This window comes from Rattus rattus, chromosome 15 (assembly GCF_011064425.1).
Source record: "Rattus rattus isolate New Zealand chromosome 15, Rrattus_CSIRO_v1, whole genome shotgun sequence".
NCBI lineage: Eukaryota > Metazoa > Chordata > Mammalia > Rodentia > Muridae > Rattus > Rattus rattus.
In genome coordinates, this window is record NC_046168.1 from 55,053,963 (window position 1) to 55,074,365 (window position 20,403).

At 45.8% G+C, this 20,403-nt stretch overlaps 1 protein-coding gene across 1 annotated transcript in view; it reads left to right on the forward strand.

Moving 5' to 3' along the window:
- Nucleotides 1–20,403, forward strand: part of Katnal2 (katanin catalytic subunit A1 like 2) — a 73,144-nt gene that overhangs the window by 42,302 nt on the left and 10,439 nt on the right. Inside the window, exons 7-13 of the mRNA XM_032885698.1 lie at nt 1,934–2,032; nt 2,236–2,313; nt 4,911–5,009; nt 7,332–7,395; nt 7,555–7,673; nt 12,232–12,323; nt 14,139–14,249. Of these exons, the coding sequence (XP_032741589.1) occupies nt 1,934–2,032; nt 2,236–2,313; nt 4,911–5,009; nt 7,332–7,395; nt 7,555–7,673; nt 12,232–12,323; nt 14,139–14,249 (662 nt within the window). The remainder of the gene's footprint in view (nt 1–1,933; nt 2,033–2,235; nt 2,314–4,910; nt 5,010–7,331; nt 7,396–7,554; nt 7,674–12,231; nt 12,324–14,138; nt 14,250–20,403) is intronic.

Here is a 20,403-nt window from a genome sequence, read left to right on the forward strand (position 1 = left end):
TGTTGAACCATGGGCTGCTGGGTTCGCTCCGGCCTGCCCTGTAGACAAACTGATAGCTGTGGTGCGTGCTAGAAGGGCTGCCAGACTGACGGACCTGCACAACACAGGCGGCTTCAGGGGCTCCCTCTCAGGCCTCTGAGAACTGACTGAAGCAGGAGACAGTGCATTCGCCTCTCCCTGGAAGATGGTCCCTTGTTAGTCCTCACTGCCTTGTCACAGTCTTAGTCCCCTGTGGTGTGCATAGCAATTTTGTGGCTTTAGTCTCTTGTGAAGGGCTCACGCTCATATAAACAGGTGCCTCTGATTGGGTCACAGGAAGTGACTATTTAACCCAGCACTTAACCTTTGAAAGAATCTGGCTATAAATTCTGTTTCTAGCAGAAATGGCTTCAGGGTAAAATGTATATAAATCTCCCCTCCCCATACACAGCTGTTCATGGGCTTAGTGACAGAGCCTAGGGGTTTTCCCCTAAGAGGGTCTTTCTATCACCATGTCAGGGACTCTAGCTTTGGCGAAAATGTCAAAAGTGTTGTTCTTTGGAGCACAGGCTTGGGGGTCAGGCTGCCCAAGTGCACAGTGGGTCAGGCAGGTTCTTACCATCCAAGCCTGATGTGTTGCTGTCTGTTTAATCTGTAAAATGGAGACCATCACATCACCCGCTGGGTGAGAAGGAGAGGGGAGTGAGTGTCCCATCTCTGCCTGCCACGGAGTAAGCACTCAGTAAGTACTGGTGATCACTAAGGAATTGGCCACTCTGCTAATCTCCTTCCCTAAGGGCACAGTCCCGGGAGCCTGCAAGAGCATCTTAGATACCAGTGCTAGACAGAGGCAACTTAAGGGAGGAAGGAGTTGGCGCCCAGCTTCAGGAGTGTCCACGGCAGGCAAGCATGGCGGTGTGGCTCCTGTCTGTGATAGTGAGAGCTTACACCAGCCAGGGTGTAGAAAGCTAGACTAGAGTCAGAGACAAGAGTAACCTCACAGGGTACTGTTAGTGGCTGGTATGTGCCAGGCAGACACCATGTCCAGAAGGTTCTACAGCCTCTGGACAGGCTGCCGTCAGGGCCTAAGACCACATTCAAACACAGGCCCTATGGAGGATATTCCAGAAGCAAACAGAATAGCAAATATCTGGTTTGGGTCCCGGCTTCAGGCTTTTGTTAGTCGGGTGGCCCTGGGCAAATTGTTTAAAGCCTCTGGCTTCCCTCCAGGGAAACAAAATTAAAATGCCACTCACCACTAGCAGGAGTGATCAGAACCTTGCATACTGTTCTGTCCTGGCCTTCTCTGAATGATGCGTGCTAATGCAGCGAGCACAGAGGGCTTCTCTCTACCCGTGCCCCAGTGGGTTCTTCCAGCCTGTATAGTGTTTTAAAAGGATGTGGTCAGACAGGGCAGGTAGCCATGTAAGACAGCAGATCAGTGTCAGCAATGCAAAACGCCCTCGGATTTTATTAATATAAGTACAGTCTGAAAAGTTTAGTTTTCATTTTTACTGAGTCCTGACTTTAGCACATCATCTTATTCAGCAATAGTTCATCTCTCTCTCTCTCTCTCTCTCTCTCTCTCTCTCTCTCTCTCTCTCTCTTTCTCTCTCAGAATTATTTCTTTCTCTCTCAGAATTATTTCTTTTTATGTATGTGAGTACACTGTAGGTGTCTTTAGAGGCACCAGAAGCGGGCAGAGGGCATCAGAACCTATTACATACAGGTGATGGTGAGCCACCACGTGGTTGCTGGGATTTGAACTCAGGACCTCTGGAAGAGCAGCCAGTGCTCTTAACCACTGAGCCATCTCTCCAGCCCCCAGCTTTCTCTCAAGCCTTGAAGTTTGCTGCTGTGCAAGGATAGGTACATGGAGCTACTAAAGTTGCCAAGGTTTCTCTGCTCTCTCTCTCCTGTGTTCATGGTTTAAATAACCATTGCTCCCTTTCAGGGCCAAATCATTGACTTCCGAGGACTGCTCACAGACGCTATCAAAGGAGCCACTAGTGAATATGCCTTGAACACCTTTGAATGTAACCCAGACCCTTCAGTAAGTGACCAGGATGCACGCCTCCCCTTTCAAACTGCCCAAGTCTAGTGGAGCTTGCAGAGGTATCGTCCTGAGTCCAGAGAACGTTGAGATCTAGTCAAAGGTCATAGCAACCAGGCACCACTTGTATCGCCAAGATCCTGTTTTTCTTCCTAAATTATGAAGCAGTTTTGTAATGCTAGCCTATCTGCTCCTCTCACCAGGAGCGATTGCTGAAACCTCTGAGTGCATTTATTGGCATGAACAGTGAGATGCGAGAACTGGCAGCAGTGGTGAGCCGGGTAAGATCTGCTATTCGATTCACAAATTTATGGAGGCAGACCAGGGCTCCTGGAGCATTGTGGGCTGCTTCTTTTATTAATAACAATAAATATGATCATTTATTTATAAAGTGCCCCCACTTGCAGAGGCACTCATATTGTTTAGAGGCACAATAATGCATGATAAATAAATTATAGAATCATAAAATTACAATAGAAAAAGCCCACCATCCTACTATAGGGGCCAAGAAAACAGACAGCGAAAAAGATGCAGAAAGGAAAGGACAGGTGAAAGGCTTCCTAGCAGGCCCCAGGGCCAAGGAAAAAGGGTTCCAAGAAAAGCAAGGAGCGCAGGTGCATTTTATTTAAAGAGCCACAGTCTGGAAATACAGGGGTCTGGGAGCGCCATGACCTCAGCCTTGGAAATTTCCATGACTATAACAAGATTTGTAAGAAAGATTTTTAGCACCAGGCTATAACTACTTCAAGCTTGCACCCTGGAACCTAAGGCAGTGAAAATTAATGGACAGTGACATAGCCTTGAAGTCAGGTGACCTGTTTGATTTCTAGAGCCTTCTCTTTCTAGCCATATGATTTTAGGCAAGCTTCTTGGGGTCAGAGTAGATGATTGATTACAGAAGACTTTTCTAATTTCTACTGATCTCGATTTAATTGGAGACTGAAACTGAGGTAGGCTTAAGAAGCCACTTTAAAATCATCCAGAAAGTTCAGCTGGGAATAGCGAGGGCGGCTGTGATCTCTCTCCGGACAGTAGCTATGCACTGCACAACCACAGCAGGCATGCAGAGGACCTGCCGACAGAGGGGAGTGACACAGGCCCAGGCCTTACCCTAGAGGCAGACTGCATGGATGAGCAGTGCATCCGGAGAGCGTGAGGAAAAGGACGTAGGAAAAAGTGGAAGAGAAGAGGAAGCTGGAAGGCACTTGGAATGAAGGTGGGGTGGAGAGAGGGGCAGGGTTGTAGAGAGCAGTGTCCAGGATGGAGAATTGGGTAGGGAGATGAGAATGTCAGAAGAGCATCCCTCTGTGGGATAGGTGACCTGTAGGTTGACAGGTCATTTGTTCAGTGAGGTGGATGGAGACGAGAGGGCAACTATGAGGTTTCCACCAGTGGAGGATAGAGATTAAGCTGGGTCAGGATGAGCAAGGAAGCAGAGGTTAGCACTTTCCATGCCCACATAGGTCTGTCATCTTCTTTCTGGTTTGGTTTTGTTTTGTTTTTGCAAGAGGGTAACATGAAGGGGAGTACCAAGTAGGGTCTGCACACTGCAGAGGAAGCCTACATTCAGCTCCTCCTCAATGGCGAGATCATTAGCTCATGAGACACATGGTTGACTTGTGACAGCTAACTTTGGACATACGGAAGGAAGAACTTGAGGCTGGGAAATTAACCACCACCTTGTTAAACTCGGTGTTGACTCTAGATCGTGCTTCCCAAGGGTTGGAGTCGGGCGTGACATAATTTCTGTCACTCCAGTTCTTGAGGTTGAAGCAGGAGAACCCCCGCCACACAGTGAGTTCCAGGCCAGGGGGTATAGAGTGAGACCCTGTCTCAAAACACAAAACTTGGAAGGCTGGGTCCTGTCCCCACCACCCTGCCCAACAAGGGTGGCATTCCTCATGCATGATCTGATCATTTCTAATAAAAACTTCTCATTAAAGTGGAGTCCATGGAGGACCCGGAGGGAGGAGAGACAGACATAGGACCACGACATCTTAGGTCATTTTTAAAATATACTTTTATATTTTTGAAGCATGTGCACTTATTAGTAATTAAAAAAAACCCAAGTAGATAAACACTTTCCAGACCTGTTCTTTAGTCAGAACGGCATAGGCAAGGGCCTTTGAGAAAAGTACTACTCTAGACATTGTTTGCCTGAAATAGCTCCAATGGAGAAAGGCCCCTGAGTGACTGTTCAGAGGCATCTTGTGAAATTGAAATTGGGAAACTGTAAATTAGTTATCAGTAAAAGCTACTTAATTGATTACCCTGGGGTGGCTGCTACAGGGCTCTCCTGAAGAGGGGAAACCGCTTGCACTTGGTTGTTGGCCTCCTTGAATGCCTCAGAAAGCAATCACTCCAGCTGGAAGAAGGGAACACTCACCAGGGAAAACAGAGATTGGTTTCAGGGGAGCGTAGGAGCAATAGTCTTTTACACAACAAATTAAGAAAGTGTTTGCCAGATCAAAAAGCTAGACAGACACCCAGCGTAGGTGAGGCTCCGTTTTCCACTATAAACTAGTGTAATTTGAGGGTATTTGTTGGCTGTGGTCATAAATCAGCAGGAGTTGCTACTGACTGATGACAGGCATAGCTCATGGTTAGATCCCGCCCCCCCCAACAACTCCCCTAAAAGAACCTTATTATACTATCAATAACTTCTTCAGGGAAAGTCATTGAATACTTTCATGCCATCTCTTCGGTGAACTAACCCCAAATTATAACGTATGATTGATTAGGTCTACAGTATAATATCCACGAAGCACTCTTTTATCGCCAGCGCTTTATATACCATTAAGTGTTCTGCACTGCATTGATTATCGTAGAAGCGGAGGAGAACATTAGTTTTAACAGAATAATCCCATGCACACTGCAGGACATTTATCTCCACAATCCCAACATAAAGTGGAATGACATTATTGGACTGGACGCAGCCAAGCAGCTAGTCAAAGAAGCCGTTGTGTACCCAATAAGGGTAAGTATGAAACACATGTTTCTAATCACTGTCAACTGGACAAGCGGTGTCCAGACAAGAAAGCGTGGGGACTCATCTGTCCACAGGTTAGCTCTGACTGGGCTGCACTGGGTCAGTGCTGGAGCGGCCCAGTCTCTTCCACAGCCTTCAAATCACGCTCCACCTGCAGCCCTCGCAGAGAGCCTGGTTAGGTGCCCAACACCCATATCAGGTGGCTCATAACTGCATAGCTCTGATTCTAGGGGCCCCGATGCCTTCTTCTGGTCTCCTTAGGCACCTTCATGTACTTCTGCATACTACCACATTTAAAATAAAAATAAATCCTTCTTAAAAACACATCCTATATTGATTCAAATCGAGTGCCTGCACAAAGACTAGCGTGGATATGTATTTTTCAAATGTTAAGCATTGGCCCATTAGTTTGCCTTCCTAACAGTGCACTAGGTGTAGTAGACACACCTCCCAGGAGAGAAGCCTCTTGCTTCTCCACATAGCCTTGTGTCCCTACATATCCTTAACCCCCATCCCTGTCAGGGGCTTTGCTTTAGCCTCTCTTGAAGACTCGACTCTCCTGTCCAGAGCCGTGGACATCAGGGTAAGGTCGCTGCTGTCATTACTTCTGCCTGTTTTCTCCACATCTCACAGAACAGTTGGGCAAGCAGAAAAGGAGGTGCTCTTCAAGAGAGGAGAGGAGATGGTCAGAGTATCGCGTAGTGTTTGCTATCTCACAGACTGCCCAGTCACTCTGGGCCTTAAGACTACAATCATTAAAACAGAAATCCATTTGTTCTTCTGTGAGTGGGCAGCCTGGGCTCGATCCAGCTAGATCCAAATAATATACACATGATATTATCTGCCTGACTCTATCCCACACGCAGGGCATCAGCAGCCAAAGTGACTGGGAAGATTGGGTGAGAAACTGGGATACATGTGCAGCCAAGCTGTCCATATGGCCTCGTCCTGTAACAAGCAAGTCCGGTCTTGCTCACGTGGCTCCTAGGAAGAGGGAAGAACTATCTTGTCCTACTGTGTGAGCTTTCTCATAGCTCCTCTCCCATTTACTCTCCTTACATCTTCAAGCCACTTTTTATGTTTCCCAGCATTCTATTGGGCTGGAAAAGGTCAGAGGGCCAGGCCCAGGTGGAAGTGGTGGAGAAACAACCTGCCTTCTTCTTATAGTTGGAAGCAGATATACAGAATTTGGGGCTAGCAACTGTGACTTGCTAAGGTCAGGATTCCATACTCATAAAAAACAGGCAGCCTCTAACTCTATACTGCATATTACTACTACTGCTGACTACGTGAAGCTCTTGATTTGGGGGTACTTTAATTCTAAGGGAACAAAGCCTATTAAATCATATTGTCTTGGGGTTGGGGATTTAGCTCAGTGGTAGAGTGCTTGCCTAGCAAGCGCAAGGTCCTGGGTTCGGTCCCCAGCTCCGAAAAAAAAAAATCATATTGTCTTTCCCCCCTCTTTTTCTGCTCAGATAGGAGTAAGAAATATATTGGTATCAGAGCTAGGAGAGAAACCATAGCGTAGAACATTTAAAAGGATAGAACATTTCATTGGCACTCTGGATATGGCTTTCTTCTTTTATATTATTCTGGGGAACAAAGAGATCTATCTACCACAGGGCTACAGCTCTCCCCCTTTCTAGATGTGTTACCCCCATGGTATTATACCCCTCTCCCCTTAATCAGAGTATGGGTTTCCCAGCAGCACGAGCGAGACAGTGAGACTCTGTAGTAGTTTCACTGCTGTTTCCCTTCCCCTGCCGCTACGAATCCTGTCCAGCTCCTAGGAGGTTTGAACTTGAACTCACGGAAGAGACTCAGCTGAAATGTCTGCACGTCCTCCCGGAATGAGTGTCCCCAGTTTCCACAACGGGTGTTGCCATAGCTCCACGTGGGCAAGCATTTTCATGAGTCGGTTCTGGGGTTCGTCCTGGATTTGTGTCTGCTTTACAGTTTTAAAAATGGAGCTAAGTGTTCTACATAAAGAACTTAGTAGGAAAGGAAATTATATGCAGAAGAAATAACTATTACAGAGAAGACAACAGCTGCATATACCTTTCTCTTCCTTCCTTCCTTCCTTCCATCCTTCCTTCCTTCCTTGCTTTTAAGAAGCCACAAAAATTAAGTCAAACATTTTTGCCCATTGTGAAAAATGCCATGGAGACAAACAAAACACAGGAAGGGAAGCACACTTTTTAAAAGCGGACCTGAGTCGTGGCGTGGCTGCTGTGCGCTGACCTCCTGCGCCGCCCCCCAAGGCTGTGCAGACCGCCGTACTCATACCAGTCTTCCTCTTTGTTCTCCAAGTACCCGCAGCTATTCACAGGAATTCTTTCCCCGTGGAAAGGACTGCTGCTTTACGGCCCCCCAGGTAAACGCATCTTTCAGTTGTAGTCCCGGAAGTGTGTGTGCTGCGAATGTGGTGCCCTCCATCTCTGCCTGAGGATGGGGCAAAGGATGCCTGTGGGAGCCTGGGTTCTCCTCAGTGAGGCAAGGAGCACCTGTTCATGTTATGCTCATGCGTCCCCAGGCACAGGGAAGACTTTACTGGCCAAAGCTGTGGCCACTGAATGCAAAACGACCTTCTTTAACATTTCCGCGTCCACCATTGTCAGCAAATGGAGAGGAGATTCGGAAAAACTGGTCCGGGTAGGAACTCTTAATATCCTTAAAAGTCAGTGTTTCAGAATACCGAAGCACAAAACTATGTTAGCGCGTATTTGTTTTAAGGTGATATATATCTTACATTACACTCGGGCTGTGACCACCAAAGGCCTAGGAAATGGGTTGACAATTCCCCGTGGATATTAGTCACAGCGTCCTCAGCAGAGCGCGGACTCCCTTCTTTGGAACTTTACTAACAGTCCTTTTTTGATTCATGCAATTTAGGAATAAAAGCTAGAATAAAAGTCTCTAAAGTGGCCTGATGTTTTCTCCGCTCAAGAAACATTCATTATTAAGCGTGCACAGTATATCCAGTTAACGTTTAGTGAGAGGCTGCTGATGTGCGCCAGACCCTATGCTACGTACTCTGGAGGAATCGAGAGACTTAAAACTTAATTATTCTTTCGGATGTTCTGAGCAACTTTTCTGTGGTGGTGCTCAATGCCCACGCAATGTATGCTGTTTCCTTGAAAGGCTGTTTCCATCTTTACAATATCTCATTCCTGGCCCACGGCCCTAAAACATTTTGCTGTATCTTCCTGTCACCTTAAGAGAACAGCTGCTTTTGATGTACACCTCCCCTTCAAGGGGGAGCCTTGCCAGAAATCCCGTTAGACTGTTGCCTTAGAAGGACTGATAAGTAATCAATCCTAAGTGAGCATAAAATATTCTTTCTGAAAAAAATTATCCTAAAATGCTACCTTGGAATTATGCTCACTCATAAATACTGATTTCCCAGTGATTATAGACTGCTTAGAAGTAATAGAATATTTAAAAAGGATTGACTTTAAAAAATAAAACCCTACCTATTATTTATTACGTTCGCTATTTATTTATTCATTCATTTTCTGGGGATTAAATGCAGGCCTTGTCCATGCCAGGCAAGTGCTGTAACACTAAATTAGATCCTTGGCCCTTTGATACTGTTTGCGAGTTGAAGTTTTTATGAATTTTTATCACCCCTTCATTTTTCTCTCCTGTTGTTATTTTGTTTATTGTGGCAGTGGTGTTTTAAGACAAGGTCTTTTTAGAGATGTAGCTGGCCTTGAACTCACGATCCCTCTGCTGGGCTTACCTCATTCTCCTAGGTGATGGGAGTGTGGGCGTATATCGCGATGCTAATTCAGGTCACTCCACAGGGCTCCTGTTTATCTGTGTCTACACGTATGGATTCCTGGGGTTCATAGTCATTCTCAGCCTAAAACTCTTTGGGATGTGTGTGTGCTGAGTAACAATAATACAGCTCACAAAAGATGCCCTCCCCTAAGTAGTAGATCCATGTCCTATCATGGGAAGTGTTTTGAGCTATGAGCACAAGACATAAAAAAGTGTTTAAAAGAAAGAAGTGCTCAAAGAAAGACCCAGACTTCTTAGACAAGCCTTAGGTAGACACACACACACACACACACACACACACACACACACACACACACACACAGATATTTCATGAATATCCTCAACAGAGATGGAGACAAAATGGTTTTCCGTTTAGTGCTGAATGGCCAGAAATGCCAAATCACAGAAATGCCCCACCCCCAGCATTATTTAGTTCTGTTTTTTTCTCTCCTGCTTTAGTATTATTATGTCAGAATCCTAGGGGTGAGGCAATGATTCCTCCTGACTTTTCCATCCCCTTTACCATATATCTAAAGAAACTAGCTCTATGAGGAACGCACGATAGCGTATCTCTCTTTGGTTTGGAATATGTGATCTCACATCCTTATGTTCCCATGGGAAGCATGACCCAGCCATCTCCCAGGCTCTGGCTGGAGCATTTTACAAATTACTTTAGAAGATACATATATATATATATATATATATTAATGGAAAATACATTTTAAGTATTTGAAAAATATTTAAGAAGACTCTGGGATCCTCTGCTAGTCTCGAAGGATCTTATTTCTAATTTTCACCTTCCTTCCTTCTGGAAGTTAGTTTTTCCTTGTTTTTGAGATTTGGGGAGGATCCTCACCTGGAGAGCTTTCGTCATCCTGTCATCTCCTTCCTGTAAAGGGCGTTAGAGAGAGTGAACCCTTGAGGGCCTTCCCCTAAATCAGAAGAGTGTTTTCTCCCATTTGTTTCTTTTTCTGTTCCAATTAAGGAGTTATTTATAGGGAACCTTTGGGCTGTGAACCTCCCTCCTCGACTAATGCTCCTGCCCCTTAGGAGGTAAGCACTCTGAACAGTCAAGTGATCGCTTTAGCAAATGCACACACCTGTTGATGATTGCACACCCCCCCCACCTCCCTGTGATTTAACTTCCTCTAAGCACCCCTGGACATTTTAGACTAATGCTTCTAGAAGCACTTACCAGGATTCTATTTATTCTCTGGGAGTGGAAGCTCAGTAATTTGAGCAACATGGAGACCTGAGCCCTGATTGCAGTTAATTCTGACTTCACGTGTCGGAGGGACTCTTGATCTCCTGTACCTCAGTGAGCTCCTTAAAACTGTGTGTGGGTCTGATGGAGGGGTCTATTAGCCTCGTTTTCACTGGGTAGATTAGCTGCTATTGTAATCACCTTTAGCATCACGCACCATCAGGCTTCTTCTTCTTTGACAAGGACGAAAAGTTACTTGTTCCTAATTGGCTGTTCTCCCCCAGGTCAGACAGGTGCTAGTGATGAGTGCCCCAGCATTGACTTGTGCATAACTTCTGCTGGGGAGGTGTGAACAAACGAGTATCTGCCCAGGTAGGGCACTGGTAACACACCAAATAATCGATTCTATTCAAGTCAGGCCTACTCAACCAGTGGGTTTATTGAGGCATAGTGATCATTTAAGTAAAGGCATCTGTAGCCCACGAGGCCCCTCCAACATAGGGGTGATTCATGGAAGCTGCAACCCAACATAGGGGGCATGTCATGGAAGGGGCATCTCTGATTTTTCCTGAGCAACTTTTAGGAAGCTCTACCAATCACTCAATCTCCTCTCAGACCAGTTGTTCATGCATTTACAACCATGGGAATCAGCCTTGTGAATCCTGTATTTCAGGAGCTTCCTGAGCCTTGTAAGTTCCCTTGACTCCTTTAGCCTTGTAAGTTCTCTTTATTGCCATAGCCTGTAGCTTCCCTTTACTCTCTGAGCCTTGCAAATTCCCTTTATTCCATGGACCTCTTAAATTCCCTGTCTTCCTTAGGTCTTGTAAGTTCCCTTTACTTCCTAACCCTAGTAAATTCCCTTTATTCCCTGAGCCTTGTAAATTCCCTTTATTTCCTGAGCTTTGTAAGTTTCCAAATTCCCTTTATTTCTTCAGTCTCTTTAGCATCCCTCCTTTGTCCAAGAGGGAATAAATGAAAGGAAGTAGCTCTGCCCCACCCTTCTCTCTGTTTATGAGTAGGAGCCAGATCCTATGGATTCTGTGAAAAGGAAGTATGGACACATCACCTTGAACTCACCATATGCTGAGTCACAGGGAAGGTGAGGGAGTTCCTCCTTAGTGACAGGGAGTTCTCAGAGGGATATTCTGCTGCTGCTGCTTCTGAAAGCCACATTCTAGCCTTTTCCCTCTTATCCTGTGATGCTTTTCCAGTACTAAGTGACATGGAGATTAAATCCCCTAGGCAACAGAAGAATCTCTGCTCTTCCCCTAATCTCTGCTTCGTTCTCAGTCAACAGTGAAGAATCGGATATGGTGCTCAAGAGATCAGTTGCAGGATTAAAAAAAAGACTTGGATCTTTATGCTGTTCGCCAGCACTGTATCTCCCTGTCGAGTTCTTTATTTCGTTTTTATGTCTGTTCCTTTGCTGGCTGCTTTCTTGTTCAGACTATACTATTTTACTCTGGAACAGAACATCTTATTCAATCAAGAATTGCTTTTGAGAATTGGACCCTCTGGTATTTGGGAAGCAGGGCGGGAGGATCACCTTGAGTTCACCGGCCAACCTGAGCTATATTCCAGGCCAGCTTATGCTGTCTCAACTCAACACTAAACACCCACCAGCAATAACAACAAACGAAAGAAAAAATGTGCAGAGAGCCTGAGCCTAGCAGGCAGTGTTGAGATGGGGCGAGGGCCCTGAGGAATCAGTGGAGAACAGAAAAGGGCATTTTCAACCTGTTACTCAGGACCGTTCTTTTCCTACACTTTTCCCTCCCCGGCACAATCCCGTTGTCCCCAGAGATGAAGTTACTACATGATCTTGAATGTTCTAAGGATGTTTGTGTCCATGTGGAACATGCTATTGGCAGTGAGTGTTTCCCCAGATGTTCACTAGGCACCCAGAAGCTTAGGAACTGAATTTTATTTTCAGCTCTCACAATTATCATTCGGAACCTTGAACTAGCTACCTACTTTCTCTGGCTCTAATTTTATCCAATGATAAATGGGAATACTGCACTCATCCAACCCCCTAGGGTGGAACTAGGGAGAAAAATGGCGATGGTTGTAAAGTTGCCTCCAAGCACTGGTGTAGGATGGGCGCATGTTAGTACAATTCTAAACTCTTAGTCTGGGAGCACTTGAGGACTTAAGTTTAAGTGTATGCCAAGGACTAACCTAAGAATATAAATTTGAACCTGCCTCTGTTTTTCCCCCACTCAGGTGCTATTTGAACTTGCTCGATATCACGCCCCCTCCACGATCTTCCTGGACGAGCTGGAGTCAGTGATGAGTCAGAGAGGCATGGTTCCTGGGTAACAGACAGGGTCATGTTCTGTCGTGTCGTGTCGTGTTGCGTTGTGTCGTGTTGCTGTCACCATTTCTCCTCTCTTTGTGTGTGTGATGGCCGGAAGCACATCAACATTTACCAGGCACACAGATTTTCTGCAGCCATGATGGGCTGGTAGTCTCAGAATAACCTCCTCTGGAGACAGAGGGCTGCCTGTGGGACCCACACTCCCGTGAAGCCTCAGGTGGGCTGCTTCTGCATTTCACTCTCTGGAGGCGGTCCTCGAGGCCAGGGAAACTGGTGATTCTTTGACATTATCTCTAAAAATAAAGTGTCAGAAAATGTCCCCATCAGGAAGGAGAGCCTCTCGGTTATAAACGCTTTTGAGTTAGGCTTTCAAAAGGCCAAGTGGGGTTGTTTGCTCACCTGCATGCTTGGTTTTGTGAGTGTGTGTGGTATGTATTATGTGGGTGCATATGTGTGTACTAGCGCATGTACCATGTTTGTGTGTGTGTGTATGCGTGAGCATGCGTGCATGAGCTAATTGCATGCTAACTTTGCAAATGCATGGACAATTACCCTAAAATTAACACATGCACACATGCTATGCATAACTATGGGCGAAGGCCATGTGAACACGTGGGAGTCTTTTCTCTTGACAGCGAGGGCTGCAGACTCTACAAACCACACAAGTTGAGCTCCCCCAGTGAGAAAATGCAGCGTCTGAATGGGCCCATTCTGAGCCTCCTTAGTCCTTAACTGGCAGACAGAATGGAAAATCCTGCCCCATTGAAGTTTGTTTCATATGTGAAGGTATACAATATCATATGAATTACCTTCGTGCTATGTGAAAATACAAATTACTTTCATACTTAGATTTAGTTTCCCCCCCCAATATGACTCTTTATGTATATGCAAACATTGCAAAATAAAAAAAAAAAAAAAACACAAAAACCCCTGAAACACTGCTGGTCCCAGCATCTGGGCTGAAGAATATGTAATCATAATTTAATGTGGTTTGCTGCCACACACATGCATGACGGTTAAATGTTGTCCTAAGAAAGTCATTTTATTGTTTTTTAAACTAAATCTATGCAAATGAGGGAGAGTCTGCTGAGTGCGTCCTGGGTTTAAACCTTGAATGTTCAGCTCTCTCTCAGCGCTCTTTCTTGATGAAAGGGGCTCAGGCAATGGTAACGGTGGCCAAGAGAGCAAATCTGTACAGGAAACAGATTCTAATCTATGTCACTATCCTGCATCTCATTAGGAGAGAAGGAAGCAAACTCAGTGTAGGGATTTTATAAATATACAAATGCACACACACAAATAATAAGAAACATGACAATATGTTATGCCCACTCTATAAATGAATGCTTATAAATAAATGATTATTCTCAACAAAATCATTTCAATTATTTAAATTTGCCTTTTAAAGCCCAAGAGAACCTGAAACTATGTAGCCCAGGTTAGCCTCAAACTAGCAGTCACAAGTGTTGCAGTTCACCATCACACCTGGCAGTTACAGCATTTAAAGGGTTAAATAATGGAGCCTGTAGATACATTGGGTTACGGTTAATCTAACCTTTCAGTTATTTTTCTAGTTCTCTGTCAGCCTTTGCTTTTCTCTTAGACATCAGCATGCATCATTTACTTTTTTGCATTATTCACTTTTTAAAAATTACTTTAAAAATGGGCATGCAAGGAAATGCCCATCCTCTCGAACCCGCTTGCTATCAGAATGGAGCCTGTTCTGCCGTCACAGGGCCATCGCTGCGAGTGCCACTCTTGTCACGAGGGCACAGGCTCTCCCGAGAGGAACCATGTCTCCTTGTCTCTGTAGGGGAGAGCACGAGGGGAGCCTCCGGATGAAGACGGAGTTGCTGGTGCAGATGGATGGCTTAGCGCGCTCGGAGGACCTCGTGTTTGTCTTAGCAGCCTCGAACCTGCCATGGTAAGACATCAGGAGAACGTGCCGCACACATTTTCACCATCACTGAGGGAGCTCAGTGACCGCAGAGCTGTAGGAGGAGGGGTGGAAGCTACACAAACTGAGTCCACAGCGGGTGTAGGTGTCAGGAACCGATCTCTTTTGGAGATCGAGACCTAGCATAAAAGTGGGCAGGGCCGGGGTTGGGGATTTAGCTCAGTGGTAGAGCACTTGCCTAGCAAGTGCAAGGCCCTGGGTTCGGTCCCCAGCTCCGACAAAAAGAATAATAAAAAAAAAAAAAGTGGGCAGGGCCACTCCCTGGGTCTGGGTTCTAAACTGTAAGAGAAGTTGATCTGATCAAGGGGCATTCCTTCCTTCATTTTTCTCTTCTCTTGACCATGGTTCCTTCCCCACCCCACTGCTGCCACCCCAGTCCAATGGACTGGAGCCTGGAACTGTGAGCTAAATAAACCGTCTCTCCCTTAAGTCGTCAGGCTTTCATTCTGTTATCTCATTACTAAAGCGACAGAAATGAGGTTAGGACGTAAGAACTGACTACCATGTTTTAAATCAAGCCGAGGTTTTGCATAGAACTGTAAGAGCTTAATATCTCTAGCTCTCAAAGAACATTCCAGAAGTAATGTTTCCGTTTTATTGGTATTAAAATTAAACTTTCTTAACTTAGCAGAAAAATCCTTTCTTTAATGCCATATAGTAAATAGAAAACTAAATAATCTCTAATTGAAAATATAATCTACTCTCAGAGTCTTTTATTCAAACTGTATCCCAGAGTGGCTTAGGAACAATCTAGAAGAAGAATTGGGAAATAAGAAATGTTGACTAGGGGAAAACAATAACTACTTGGAGAATATATTTTAAAAATGTTACAATCCTCTTACCGTTCTCAGAACATTTCCCCATTATTAGGTTTTATGTCCAGGATAGGGAAGGAGATACGTGAGGAAACATTCTTAGAAGGCGCCCAGGGTCAAGAGAGGCCAGTCAGCCCGTGGCCAACAGCAGTGAGCAGAGCTGGGCTTCTCACCCCACCCCCATCTCCTTTTCCACTGTTAGAGACAGACAGAAAGCTCTTCTGTAATATGTGCTGATCATCTACGGTCCCAAACAGGAAGAGACCAAGGCAAATTTTAGGGAGTTCATGTGTTAAATACATTCAGAATGTAAACCTGGCCCCACCTTCTTACACACTTGTAAGACTTGTTTGATTGTGCTTAGGTGATTAGCATTTTACATTTGAAGATTTATTTATATAAACTATAAAGTGGAATCCAATAGAGAATCATTATTCATATGTTCAAATAAGCATTAGAAGCCATCATGTGGGGCTAAGCTTCTGTATGGCATTGCAGTGGCTAACATCATAATGGGGTCACCCATGTTAACATTCCTTTAAGCCACACTGGGACCGTGGTTATTTAATTCTAAGAAGTCAGACAGGTGAGGTCACATAAATGCACGGCTCTGTGCCCTTTGAACTTGACACAAGAACACGATGGCCTGGCTTTAGCCCTTGTCCAAGTCTCTTTACTTTGAAAAGGACCAAACCACGTTTTGTCTCATTCTTTATTCTGCTGCCTGGTCAGCCGTGGGCGTTCAGCAGGTGGGCGTGACGCTCCAACGCTCCTAACGTGAGTGTGGCAGGTCTATACTTTGAGAGACTTAAACGCACATTTTCCAGAAAGGCTGGGGAGCCCTTGCCTCTGCTCCTGAATCCAGTAGTTCCAGCTGTGCTTCTCTGGGCCGTGTTGATTGACCAAGGTCAGCTGTGGTCTTGCCAGCGTCTTCTTATCGCCAAACGTGCTCTAGGCTAACAGTTGGTGATTCAGTTCAGCAGGGTTTTTATGTTTGTTTGGTTTTTCCTTACAATTTTGACTCAGTGTTGGGAGCTTCGTACTGAGTCACATCCTGAGGTGGGCAGTTTCTTCTTTTCTCACGTTTGCTGGTGCTAAGATCGATCTGCGGGTTAGGGTGTATTGGTGTGGTTCCTCTACAGTACATCTCTCCTGAGTGTAGCATCCCCTGATCCAGCCTCAGTGCTTAAGAGCTCTTGTTGCTCCTGCAGAGGACCCAGGTTCGATTCCCAGCACCCATGTGGTGGCTCCCGAAACTCCAGACCCAGGGGTTCTGATGGCCTCTTTTGACCGTTTCCAGCCCCAGGTGTGCATGTGGTCCATAGACATACATGCAGGCAAAGCACTCATGCACGTGGTACATAGACATACATGCAGGCAAAACACTCATGCACGTGGTTCATAGACACACATGCAGGCAAAACACTCGTGCACATAAAAAAGCAGTAATGAAACTTCAAAGCTGTTCTTTGTGTTTTGGTGAAAACTCTCTGAAGAGCAAGCATGTGGCCTAGAACCGTAAACTAGCATGTTCAGAAACGTGTACCTTACTGAGTATCTTTACTGCCGCTAAGCACGCTTTCCTACCTGAATGGGTGTGGGCAGAACCTTCCTGTTCTGCTTAGGCAGAGCACAGCCTTGAAAAAACTTTGTTACATTCTTGCTCTTCCTCAGCTGCAAGATGACCTCTTTCCCTGACCTTTCACCTTCTCTGACCTTTCACCTCCTGTTCCTCCTGGCTTTGTGCTCACCATGATGTGATGCGACCCATCCCGGCAGGTTATGGTTCTGTCAGTGCTTCTAGTTGACAGCTCTCTGTGAGCTGTGTCTTAGAATCACTCGAGGGCTTCCCTCACCCAATGGGCTTGCTTGGTCACCCTGAAATCTAGAAAATCAGGCGACCCAGCAGCAGTGAGCAAGCCCCTCCCCACCTCTCCAAACTGAGGAATATACTTTAGAACTTTCGACCTGTCCCATGATTTCATGGCTTGTTTGATACAATAGCGGTATATTTTGTCAATGATTTTCATTCTGGTTTCTCTTTGGGTTGGTTGGATCTTCGTATGGACTGGAGCTGACCTTGACTTCTGGACCCTCCTGCCTCTGACTCCTGGCTGTTTTGATTACAGGAATGCAATGCCCGCTCTGAAGAGTTTTGTGAGTTTTAAAGAAACTCTCTAGAGAAATCACTCACATTCTGCAGAGCTCACACCAATGCTTCTAAGTAGTCATGCCGTTTCCCCATTGTATTATTATTAATACAGCTATTGTCTGCATTGTGTGGGGATTAAAGCTAGGTCCTTGTGTGCCTTGTATTATATTTCTCTAGAGGGATGGAACCAACGAAACGTGTTTTATAAAACACAGTTTGCACTGGCCTGGTTGAATACACCCTCCTGCGGCAGAGGCAGGCATTACTCTGTGAATTCGAGCCAGCCTGATTTACATGGCGGGTTCCAGGACAGCCAGGACTCCAGAGTGAAACTCTGTCTGAAAAACAGACCAAAAGGCGGTGTTTGCTTGAACTGGCAGCAGCTGGGTGGTTCAACCATGGTCGTCAGCGTGCTGGGATGGCTGAGAGCCAGGTAGCTGCTGTTCTTACACTGGATGTCGTAGCTTCCTTCCCCAGTCTGTGCTGAAGGCCTTGAAAGATTTGGGGAATCGGGAATCGTGTGCTCTCTGTCCTCTCTGGAAGGCCAGCCGAGCTAAGCTAGGTTCTGATGTTAGTAACCTGTGGCCCGACAACTGCAGCCGAGACATGGTGATGAGGCACTCACCAGCAGGAAGCCAGCCAAGCAGGCAGCCAGCAGCTCTGCGTCTTCCCCAGACTTTGTCTATTTGGGCCGTACAATCTTGAAGAGGGTCTCCTACCTCTACTAATCCTTCCTCATGGACCTGCTCAGAGGACCCGTTATATTGACTGTGGAGATTCACCATCACACCAGAGAACACACCTAGATGGTATAAGTCTCCCGCTTAGCGTAGCCTCCAGTTGCCATCGAGAAATGCAGTGCCAGCCTGGCGTGGCAGCACAGGCAGACAGCCCTAGCCCTTGGGGACTGGAAGTAGGAAGGTCAAGAGTTCAAGGTCATTGTCGGCTGCATGGTGAGTTTGAGGTCAGTCTCAGCTACTTGAGGGGTTGGGGGTGGAGAGAATATTTGTTCTAAAATTCCTTGGGGTGCTAACTGCACAATCTTGTCAGTGTACTGAAGCCATGTACTGCATGTCTCAGGGGGTGATGGCTGCCTACACGACAGTGGACTCATGACATAGTTATGGAGCCACGGAGGTCCACGTCAGTGTGAACACATTGCTCACACGTCTGTTGCTGCTGGTGTCAACAAACCCATTGAAACGGTGACTGTACCAAAGCGTAGCTTACACCATACAGTGCGTAATACCGAGAATAAACAACGGTTACTGATTTACATGCTTCAGTAAACATGGTTACTACTCCAGCTTTTTATTATTCAAGAAGTTTTACTATAAATAGCATTCCATGTGTCAGCAGCTTCACACAGCTTGGATTTACCTCTTACACAATTTACCATGTAAATGGTTCTGAATAAAATGTCAGAATATCCTATAAGGCATAAATAAGGGCATAACTTCTTCCTTACTCCCTTTCTAGTTACATAGTACAGCATTGTGTGTATTCCAGTCAGTCACCAGTGATGGCGACAGGGCTGCTCTTGCTGTCACAGACGGTAATGCAGTAAGGAGTGGGTATCACTGTGCTCCTTTTGTGTTCTGCCAGTGCAGCTTTGGGATAGGTTCCTGGAAGGAAACCCACCGGGTCAAAGGGTAGTAGGCATGGAATCCTGGGATAGCCTGCCAAGTTCCCTCCATAGAGGTTGTGCTAGTGTGCAGTCCCACTAGTGTCTTGCGTTCATTACTTAACATGATAGTGAGAACATTTCCAATGTCATTAAATAATCCTTGAAAATTGGATTTGGTAATGGCTGCCCAGAAATTCCCCCACGTGGACTGTACCATAATTTAATCATTCCTTTCCGTTGAGCAGATATGGTATTCCCAAACTTTCCCTATTAATAACTAGCATTGAAATGAACATGCTTGCAACGGAAGCCTCTGTAAGAAGGACTAGGGATAGAGCTCAGTAGGAAAGTCTTAGTAATTCCAGCATCAGGGACCCTGAGACAGGTGGATTCCTGGGGCTCACTGGCCAGCCAACCCAGTCTACTTAATGAGCTCCAGGCCAGTGAAAGGCTCTCTCAAAGAAGGGGGCTCTCTCAAAGATTGTCCTCTTGGCCTCCACACATACATGTGCACATGCACCCCCCAAGTGTGTGTGCATATATAAACCAGCGTGCATACATGCACAAAGTAATACCTTTGTACAGTTCTGGTCCTTAGGAAAGATACCTGGAGGTGGGATTCCTGAATGGAAGGGTTTTGTATCTTAACCTCCTGTGATATATTGTCAAGCCCTATTATAAGGAAAGATTCTCCAAAGAAGGAATATTCTTTAAGAATAAGATTATCCTTGGCCTCAGGATCCCACTCGAGGAAGGCTGTGATTGACGTCAAGCATTCCATCCTGGAGAAATAACTGATTCAGATCAAGTATGCGAAGACCTAGCCCTAAAATATCAAATTCCTCACAATTGGGGCAGTTCTGGTCAAAACCATCATTCAGGTACTAGGTCATCCTTTGCCGCTGTCTCAGCACCGAGGTGGCTTACAGGTTTTGCTCACATGCCTTGGCTGATCCACGAGAGAGGACAAGAAGGAGATACTCTGTGACATCAGATGTGTAAGCAAGCAATGAGAGGCATAAGAAATGGTGCACATTTAATATCACCACTTAGTGTAATGGTGATGTGAGAAACTTAGTGAGCATAATTAGGGCTAATTTGACCTGCCTTGATTACGACACACTCACACGCTCAGGCCCAGCAGTCCAGAGGGAATGAGCAGGGCCATTAAGGCAAACTCCATCCAGAGACGTCTATTTAACTCTCTGGTAGCTTGTACCAATGAAGTGTGGGGGCTGCGAGCTACAGGCGGACACTCCTGTCTTCCTTGTTGCCTGCCGAATGGCTAGACACATAAGCAGGTACTGGCGTAGTCAAGCTGCAGGCTAAAAATACCAAGAGGCAACTTTCTTCTGATATTCAGAAGAAGGTGTAAGTGCCAAGAGACCCCTGCTCTGCACATGAAACTGTCCGGGCTTGTTTAGGGGACAGAAGTCCCTCATACGAGCCACCCCCTCGGGACTGTCCTTCCATTTTCCACAGGATTTAAAACGTTCATCAGGCAGCTGCCAGCCCAGCCGCCTTTCT